Source organism: Colobus angolensis, unplaced genomic scaffold (genome assembly GCF_000951035.1).
Source record: "Colobus angolensis palliatus isolate OR3802 unplaced genomic scaffold, Cang.pa_1.0 Scaffold9, whole genome shotgun sequence".
Taxonomy (NCBI): domain Eukaryota; kingdom Metazoa; phylum Chordata; class Mammalia; order Primates; family Cercopithecidae; genus Colobus; species Colobus angolensis.
The window spans coordinates 3,436,418-3,446,435 of NW_012122931.1; the positions used below are offsets into that span (position 1 = coordinate 3,436,418).

At 54.3% G+C, this 10,018-nt stretch overlaps 1 protein-coding gene across 1 annotated transcript in view; it reads right to left on the reverse strand.

Moving 5' to 3' along the window:
- Positions 1-7,479, reverse strand: part of PPAPDC3 (phosphatidic acid phosphatase type 2 domain containing 3) — a 22,689-nt gene extending 15,210 nt beyond the window's left edge. The window contains exon 1 of the mRNA XM_011931187.1: positions 6,126-7,479. Within this exon, the coding sequence (XP_011786577.1) occupies positions 6,126-6,576 (451 nt within the window). The 5' untranslated portion in view covers positions 6,577-7,479. The remainder of the gene's footprint in view (positions 1-6,125) is intronic.
- Between the last annotated feature and the right edge of the window lie 2,539 nt (positions 7,480-10,018).

A 10,018-nucleotide genomic window follows, 5' to 3' on the forward strand; every position in this document is an offset into this window, starting at 1 on the left:
AAAAAAAAAAAAAAAAATACCCAAAACCACAAGAGATACCACTTCACACCCATTAGGATGGCTCTGATTGAAAAACCAGATAATGAGTGTTGGTGAAGGTGTGGACATATCGGAGCCCTTGGGCATTGCTGGGGGAATGTAAAATCACGCAGCCGCTATGGGCAACAGTAGGCCAGGTCCTCACACAAGTCGACATAAAATTACCCTGTGATCCAGAGGCCCGCTTCTGAGTATACAACCAAAAGAACTGAAAGCAGGGGCTCAAGAAGATGCATATACATCTGTGTGCACGGCAGTGTTACTCAGAGCAGCTAAAAGGTAGAAGCAACTGAAGCGTCCATGGGTGGATAAATGGATACACGAGGTGTGGTCCATCCTGTAACTGAGCACTATTCAGCCTTAGAGAGGAAGCAAATGTCGGCGCCGGCTACAGCATGGATGGACCTCGAGGATATCATGCTAAATGAAATCAGCCAGTCACAAAAGACAAATACGGTACGATTCCACTTCCGTGAGGTCCCTAGAACAGTCGAATCCACAGAGACACAGTGTAGAATGGAGGTTGCCAGGGGCTGGGGGAGGGGGAGTGGGGAGTCAGTGCTTAATGGGGACAGAGCTTCTGTTTTTTTAAGATGAAAGATGGAAAGAGTTGGGAGATGGATGGTGGTGATGGCTGCAGAACAGTGTGAATGGACTCAGTGCCACTGAACGGTGTACTTAAAATGATTGTAATGATCAATTTTATGTGATGGATAGCTTATCACAATAAAAAAAAATGACACAAAAATGTAGTTTTCTTAGCCAGGAGTGGTGGATCACTCCTGTAATCCCAGTACTTTGGGAAGCAGATGCAGGCAGATCATGAGGTCAGTAGTTCAAGACCAGCCTGGCCAGCATGGTGAAACCCCATGTCTACCAGAAATACAAAAATTAGCCAGGTGTTGTGGTGGGCGCCTGTAATCCCAGCTACTCAGGAGACTGAGGCAGGAGAATCACTTGAACCAGGGAGGAAGAGGTTGCTGTGAGCCGAGATCACAGCACTGCACTCCAGCCTGGGTGACAGAGTGAGACTTCGTCTCAAAAAGAAAAAAATAGTAGTTTTCATATTCAGGAAAATCTCAGTAAAGATACTTTTTTTTGAGACAGAGTCTCACTCTGTTACCCAGGCTGGAGTGCAGTGGCATGATCTCGGCTCACTGCAAGCTCTGCCTCCCAGGTTTATGCCAGTGAGCCGAGATCGCACCCCTGCACTCCAGCCTGGGGACAGAGCAAGACTCTGACTCAAAGAAAAAAAAAAAAAAGAAAAACATACTTTTATAGGCCAGCGCAGTGGCTCAAGCCTTTAATCCCAGCACCTTGTGAGGCCAAGGTGGGTGGATCACCTCACGCCTGTAATCCCAGCACTTTGGGAGGCCGAGGTGGGTGGATCACCTGAGGTCAGGAGTTCGAGACCAGCCTGGCCAACATGGCGAAACCATGTTGGAGAATGGCTTGAACCCAGGAGGTGGAGGTTGCAGTGAGCCAAGATCTTGCCACTGCACTTCAGCCTGGGCAACAGAGAGACAGACTCTGTCTCAAAAACAAACAAAAAGATACTTTCATAAAGGACACAGATCAGGGAACAAGACCGTAGGCATTTCCCACCACAGGACAGGCCCATGAGGAAACAAGGATGGGCTTAGTGAACCAGGATGGGCCTGGTCACCTGTCACCTGTCACCTGGCTCCCTTCGGATCATCAAGCTGAGTGCTGCGCGGGAGGGAGAAGGAAGGGGGCAGGGTGGTCTCAAGGCCTCTAGAGCTTGGAAGGTACCTGGTAGGAGGCTAGTCCTGGACTTCTGACAATGATGGCGGTGATAATGATGATGATAATCATAGCTACTTAAGCGTTAACCAACATCAGTAAGTGCCAAGCACTTTATGTGAGATCCATCAGGGAGATTTCCCAACAACCCATGTGACAGATGAAGAAACTGAGGCTCAGAGAGGCAACGTCACTTGCCTGAGTTCCCACAGCAGGGCTGGGATTTGCACCCAGGTCCTGCTGCCTCTGGAGTCCAAGCTTTTGCCTGCTGCTAAGACCCCTTCTGGCTCTGAGCTTTCTGGAGTCTTGACAGTGTGCACTAGGGGAGGGGCAAGCAGGGAGGGCATGGGACTGCCTGCCATGCAGAAGCATGCAGAGAACTTCCCCGGGCCCAGCAGGACCGTTCCTAGGCCTCGTAGCTGCAGCTCCCATTTCCTAAGCTCCCAAGTCTGCCTCTTCAGAGCCAAGCGGAACCCAGGTCCCAACCACAAGCTCGGAGGTCTTGCTCCCAGCCCAGAGACTGCCCCAGGAGTTGGCTCAGTGCCATGGGGCCAGAGCGTGGGCAGGGTTAGGCAGAGCTCCCTCCCCCTTCAGTACTGCAGTGATGTCAGCCATCGGCGGGACATGTGTGGCATGGCACCCACCGTGCCAAATGTTTTACCAGCTCCCTTCAGATCCCTGCCACAGCCCCCTCAGCCCCCAGATAGGGAAACTGAGGCTCAGAGACAGGAACTGACTTGAGCAGATGCATACAGCAAGTAAGGGTCAGAGCAGAGACCTGGACAAAAGCCAGTCTGACCCAGAGCCTGTGCTCCAGGGTTGAAGGGTGCCCTCCAAAGACAAAAGGACAGATGGAACCCGCAGCCTGCGCTCAGCGGGTGGTCTGCTTTCCTGGGACAGGGGACCGTGGGACCGTCCCTCCTGGCAGGTCAGACCAGAGCAGCGGGATTAGAGCATGCCTTGGCCGTTTGCTGCCGTTTACTCCCACCAAGCTGAGGGCTGAGCTGGCATCCCCACGGAATGACCTTGGGGTCCCCAGACCCATCCAGCCTGTTCTAGGCCTGTGCTGAGTGCCTGCCTTGTGCCAGGCCCTATGTCCCCATGATCTCAATACCTGGATAGAAGTCAGTCATCCTCCTCCCAGACCATTCCCCTCCTCAAAGCACACACGCTCCAGGAGTGCAGTGAACATGGGTGATATGCCCGCCCTGCAGCCCCACGGTGAGCAGCAAGGAGTGGGGGGGGGGTTGCAGTCACGGGGCCTTGGATTTTACTTCCTGAGCCTACCACTTATAGCTGTGTGGTGGGCAAGTTGCTTGAGCTTTCTGAGCCTCAGTCTACTCATCTGTAAAATGGGCACATTAATGTTTACCTTGAAAGGTCATCAACAGCTTTTTTACATCATAAAATACAGGCCGTTCATGACATTGTCTTTGGTACATAATAAAGCTCAATAAATGATGTTTTTAAAGTTTTTAAAAATGTCTATCACTTCTGTTCAAGGAGGAAGGCATCTCAAACCTTCATCTTTATCCTGTGGGGCATACACCTTTGTGCCCATGGCAGCTGGCTGCTGGAATGAGCCTGAAGCCTTATCTTAACAAGTAAGTTGCAAATTTTTCAATGTTTAGGGCAGGGGAAAGTTCTTAAAAGCAAACATTCCTGTAAAAAAACAAATCAAAGCAGAGCTATTTTACTTGGTGATGAGAGGCAGCTTGCCTGCATACCTCCTATCTGGGGGAGCTCATCCCCTTACTACAGAATCCACTGACTGTGGGTAAGTTGAGATGCACCTCCTTTCTTCTCTGATCCCCACCCCCACCACTGGAAACTTCACACAGTCTGAGCTGGTTCCCTCTCCCTGTCCTCTGAAAATGCAAAGCAAAGCTAGAGTTGCTCCCAGTTCTGCTCTTGGCTCCATCACTGACTAGCTGCCCGATCTTGGAACCATCGTCACTCCATGCCTCAGTTTCCCCCTCTTTAAACAGGAAATAATAACAGCACCAAGCTCCATGCGTTATGGTGAAGAGCCGAAGTAATGATATGGTTTATGCAAAGCCCTGGAACGCGGTAAGCACTCAACCAATGACAACTTCATCACCTCCCTCGTCAAATGGGGAAGGAAGATGGGAAGGAGGAGATGCGGTCAAGGGAGCAGGGCTGAGAGACAGACTCGGGCGTATGCCTTCCCACCCCATCTCTGACAGCAGGCAACCTACCTCTCTAACTCCCAACAGTCTTTTTTTTTTTTTTTTTTTCTGAGACGGAGTCTCGCTCTGCCGCCCAGGCTGGAGTGCAGTGGCCGGATCTCAGCTCACTGCAAGCTCCGCCTCCTGGGTTTAGGCCATTCTCCTGCCTCAGCCTCCCGAGTAGCTGGGACTACAGGCGCCTGCCACATCGCCTGGCTAGTTTTTTGTACTTTTTAGTAGAGACAGGGTTTCACCGTGTTAGCCAGGATGGTCTCGATCTCCTGACTTTGTGATCCGCCCGTCTCGGCCTCCCAAAGTGCTGGGATTACAGGCTTGAGCCACCGCGCCCGGCCATCCAACAGTCTTCTTACGCCATGTGGCCCCATGTGAAACTGTTGATAATGAGAGCAGGTTCTGCCCCTGGAAGCGCCTGGCCTAGTGCCTCGGCCACTTTGCTCTGTCCCTCCCTCCCATGCCCGTGGCATGGCACCTGGTCTGTGTGTGAGCTGGAGCCGGTGCAAATCTCAAGCGTCGAGGCTGGGCCAGGTTGCTTTATTTATAGGAACCTCAGTTTCCTAATATGTAAAATGGGTATGATAATGGCACCAACCTCGTGAGACTGTTTATTCAGGAGTAAATCACAAGTTATTGTAATGTAAACAATTTAGTAATAAACAAGAAAACCAGCCAGGCGTGGTGGCTCATGCCTGTGATCCCAGTACTTTGGGAGGCCAAGGCGGGTGGATCACCTGAGGTCAGGAGTTTGAGACCAGCCTGGTCAACATGGTGAAATCCCCCTGGTCAACATGGTGAAACCCCATCTCTACTAAAAATACAAAAATTAGCTGGGTGTGGTGGTGTGCACCTGTAATCCCAGCTACTTGGGAGGCTGAGGTAGGAGAATTGATTGAACCTGGGAGGCGGAGTTGTAGTGAGCCGAAGGCTGTAGTGAGCTGAGATCACACCACTGCACTTTAGCCTTACAGCCTGGGCAACAGCACGAGACTCTGTCTAAAAAAACAAAAGGAATAAGACAACCTCGAAGGTGGCAGACCCAGCCATCTCCTGCATGAAGTATCCGATGGTTTCTGCCTCCCTGAGTCCCACCCACAGAGCATGAAGCCTCCAGACTGAGACTAGAGTGAGGAGATACATGTTTTTATTGTGACTTCCTCTGGAACCCGTGTTCTCTGTGGTCCAACCCAACGCCCTTTTGGAACCGAGACCCCTTGTTAACATTTACCTCTCCCGAGACCTCCACCTCACATGTCCTCCAAATGATGGCCACACTGGGAAAGACAAGGAAATCGATGTGGGCCTGGCATGGAGGATGGAAGTAGAGGTTCCTGGGGCACCTTGGGGACCTGGTGGTGCCCAAAGGGTGGGCCGGACGGGAGCTGGGTGTCACCTCTGGGTAGAGGGAATGGCTTGCCCCCACATGGGTCCCACGTGGCACCTGGCACAAGGCAGTGCTAATCTGCAAGACGTTGGTGGCAAAGACTTTGAAAACAAACCAACAACTGGCCCCTCGACCCTTTCTCCAGTGACTTGCCCTGGGAAGGAGCAGGGAAGAACTCCAGGGGGCTGTGAGTGTGTGGCAGTACCAGCTGGACCCCCTGGATCCCCAGACCCTGCGAGAGAAGCCTGGGCAGCTCGCCGGGTTCCTGAACCGAGGCGGGAGGTGTTCATGGGCAGCTCACGGGCACTGCCTAGCTGGGAGCTGTCAAGGAGCGAGGACCCCAGCCACGGGGCAGGAGTCAAACAGTGACACCCCATTCCAGGATTCCCACCAGAGCCCTGACCATCTCCCTTGAGGCCACCGCCTCTGGCCCAGCCTCCCCTCAAGCCGCCTCTGGGCAGCGGTGCCTTCTGCTGAGCAGGCCCTCCTCACAGGGCCGCACTGGCCTCTGCCTTCATTTGGCATGTGACTGGGGAGCCTCCTCTATGCATCCCTGGCTCTCGCTCCCCACACTGGAGCCTGCCCGTTTCTGGGGCACCCTTCCTGCCTAACCTCATTAGACCATCCTAGCCGGTTTCTGAGGGCTGTGCAGGTCCTGGCCAGGGCGGGGCTGGGCAGGCCGGTCTCCCTCCCGAGGGGCCTGACAGTGAGTGGCGGGTGGCAGGCACACTCACCCAGGAGCAGATTCATGAGCACCTCCTGTCCGGCCAGTGTGCTGCTCTTCACCAGGCAGAGGATGGTGCCTCCAATCCAGGGGATGCCGTGGCCCGTGATACCGATGAGCTTGACCATGGAGCGAGCACTGGCCCAGGATGCCGCCCGGCCGGCACACACCCCCAGCCGCTTGGACATACAGATATCGATGGCCAGCAGGGAGTTGAAGGCGATGCCCTTGAAGGAGGGGTTCAGCTGCATGCAGTCCTCCTCTGGCAGCTGCTGTGACTGGCGTCGCTCTCGGGCCCCGTCACCAGCAGGTGGGGGCTGTGCCGAGGGGCCTGAGGCCTTTCTGCCGGAGCTGCGGGGCTCCGGGCCCCCCTTGGGGGGCTGGTTCAGGGACAGGAACTCAGCCCGGTTGAGGACGTTGTTGCGGTCCCTGGCGCGGGCCCGGCTCTGGGAAGCTGGCATGGTGACCTCGCTCACCCCGAGAAGGCCGATGCCAGCCCGGCTCCAAGGGCCTTCTCCCCGAAGACAAGAGCTGCCCCCAGAGCCGCCACCGTGGCTGCCTCCCTGCCTTCTCCGCCGCAGCTGTTAAATATAGGGTGGAGAATTGCACATGGTTGTTTATCTCCGCTGCCACCCGGCTCCAAGGGGACGTCAGTGCCAGCCGGGCAGCCAATCGAGCCCTCCAATGCAGGGCCTGCACCAGGGGAGCCTCCGGGAGGTGAGGAGTCCACAGCTGCGGCCTGGCTGCCTCGGGCCTGGGCTATTTAAATCGGCCAATGGCTCATCCCTGGGCTTGGGGGACTCTGGGAAATGTAGTCCTCCGGCTGCTTTGGACTCTGCAGTGGCCTTGGCCTCTGACAGGGCAGAGGTGGGACCTGGGCTTACCTTGTTTTTACCAGCTTCCCTCTGAGCCGTCCAGACCCCTGCAAGCCAGGCCTGTCTGCCCCAGCGGCCTGGCAGCTTGGACCTGGTTCTGTAAACTGGACGGTGTTGCTCGGGCCGAGGCCTCTTTGGGCACCAGATAGAGTAAAAGACGTCATTGACAGCATCATCCTGGGTCCCTGGGGTCAGGTCCAGCTCCTCCCTCTGTGACAGCATTCATTAAGTTTGCAGGTCTTTTTTTAAATCAGTCTTGAATTCAGCTTCAGAGCATCACAGTCCAATCAAATGACAATCCGTGAGCTCTGATTTCCATCAGAGGGAGGGGTAATGAGTCAGCTGGTAACGGATCGCCTCTTGGAGGTTGCTTCCACTACCTGGAACTTTGCAAAGGACAGGAGTGTGACAGCAGCTTCAGGCAACCTGTAAATAGTTACCGAGCGCCTGGCACTGTGTCAGTGCTGGGTACACTGCAAAAAGCTCACAATTCGGTGGGGATGAAAAGAAGGACACGTGTAAGTGGTCACAAGTGTGCAAATATGTGGCAGAATCCTAGAAGCAGGGCTCTGGGAGCTCTGGGTCTGGTCTGGGAGTCATGGACGGCTCCCCCCAGGAAGGAAGAAAAAAGGGGGAGCCCCATTCAGGGAGAGCCCGCCTTGCAGGAGGCCCAGGAGGCCTGTGTGGCTGCATGGGGCCCAAGGGTCGAGAGGCTGCAAACCCAGAACACAGACCCAGAGGGCCCAATCGAGGATTCGGGATGTGAGGTAGGTATCCCTGCTCCCACCTGGGCCACCTGTGGGAATCTAAAGTCTCCACAGCCCTTTTAGAGCTGACTGGGCCTGGGCTCGATGGGGAAAGCTGCCAGTTTAAGCTGACCAGAAGAGTCAGAAGCGAGCTCCTCTGTCTCCTGATTCTGGGTGCCAGGGCCTGTCTGCTCAGCCCAGATGAAGGCTGCAACTTCTCTTCCAACCATGGAGCCCGCCCATGGTGCCTCAGGCCCACCTAGAGCCTCCCAAGAACAGGAAGCTGCCCCGGGAGGGAGTGGGGGTTCCCTGGCCACGGGGAACAGGCACCCAGGCTCTGAGTCAGACAGATGGGGCTCTGCCCCGCCATCAACCAGCTGGGAGACCTTGAGCAAGTCACTTGGCCTCCCTGGGCCTTGGTGTTTGCACCTGTCGCATGGGAATGAGTGTTCACCTCCCAGGGCCCTCGTGAGTCTGGGTGACACCGTGTTTGTGAAATGCTGAGCTGGGTACCTGCCGCAGAGCAGAGTGGGTTAGGAATCGATTTCAGCCCTGTGGGTTAGGAATTGATTTCATTTGACAAATGAGGCACAGCCCTCTCTTCCTTTTGAGTGCCGTCTTCAGAAGGGCCCAACCCTGTGGTCTGGCCTCCTCCCCATCCATGGCAGGGAAGAGGCCAGAGTCCAGGAGCCCTCAGTCTGGGGTTCCCTGCAGACGCCCTGGCTGGGTCGGGCTGGGCTGGAGCAGGCTAGACCCGCCTCATTCCCCTCTTCCTTTCCAGCGTGCTCCACTTGGACTGTGCGGCCGTAGAGGGGATGTCATGGCTGCAAGATGTCCTGCCATCTTGGGTGCAGCAATGATGACATGCGCTGCTTCATCCCGGACTCCAGATGGCTGGAAACAGGCGCACATGGAAGTGTGCACGCCAGGCACGGATATTGAGCGTGTACAAGCTCTTGCTGAGCTCTCTACGTGTTCAGCTTACCGACAATGTCTAATGACAGTCCTGTGATGCAGCTGTGATATCCCCATTTACAGACGTGGAAGCTGAGGCTGAGGGGGTGACGGCCTCCAGCCAGGAAGCTGAAAAGAGAAGGGTCTGGCTCCTAAGTGGTCCCTATGGGACGTGGCACGAGGGCCGCTGGACTCAGATCCCTGGACCACAGGGATCTGATCTGCTCATCTCTCCACCAAGCACTCACCCCACTCTCCCTGGGTGGCCTCAGGAGGGGTACAGGAGCCCGGCCCAGACAGGGGCTATTAATAGCCAGAGGTTGTGTCAGCATTTCGCCTGGCTAGAGCTGCTGGCAGGTTCTGAGAGCCACATTGGGCCTCGCACTGGTGGGGCCATGGGATCTGATTTGGCTCCTGCCCAGCAGTAGTTAAGACATAAAGTCTGGGGTAGGATGGCCCCAGGTTCAAACCCTGGCTCAGCCACCTCCAGGCAAGTCCTTTCACCATTCCAAGCCCATTTTCCCTTTTGAAGGCTGGCAAGAAGATTATATGAAGGGCTCTTTCTGTCCGTGATGATTTTGGTGACTTCCTCCAGGACCCTGAGACCTGCTCCTCTCCTTTGTATGGTGGGGTGACTCTGTACACATTCTCAGGTAGCTGAGAATCGACATTGAGCAAGCAAGCTTGGTGGGCTAACCTGAACCACCTACTGTAGCACCCAGACACCGGGAGGCAGGGTGGGACCACAGACACTCCTGGTTGCCTCAACCCACAAGCCTTTATTTTTACTTTTTTTTTTTAGAGATGAGGTCTCCCTACATTGCCCAAGCTGGTCTCGAACTCCTGGGCTCAAGTGATCCTCCTGCCTCCTCCTCCCAAAGTGTTGGGATTACAGGCATGAGCCACTGTGCCTGCCCCCCACAAACCTGTATAAGCACCCCCCATGAGCTGCACAATCCCACTTCCCAAGAGACTGAGAATTCATTCATCCATTCATTCACTCATTCATTCAGTGCTTTTATTGATCTCGTCCTCTCACTGATCTCGCAGTCTAGTTGGGGATACAGGACACACATCCACAAAATAATTAGTCAATTTATAAAACAGTATAATTTTACCAATAGCCTTATTTTTTCTTACTATATATATATTTTTTAAATTTTTATTTTTATTTTTCTTTTATTTTATTATACTCTAAGTTCTAGGGTACATGTGCATAACGTGCAGATTTGTTACATATGTATACTTGTGCCATGTTGGTGTGCTGCACCCATCAACTCGTCAGCACCCATCAACTCGTCATTTACATCAGGTATAACTCCCAGTGC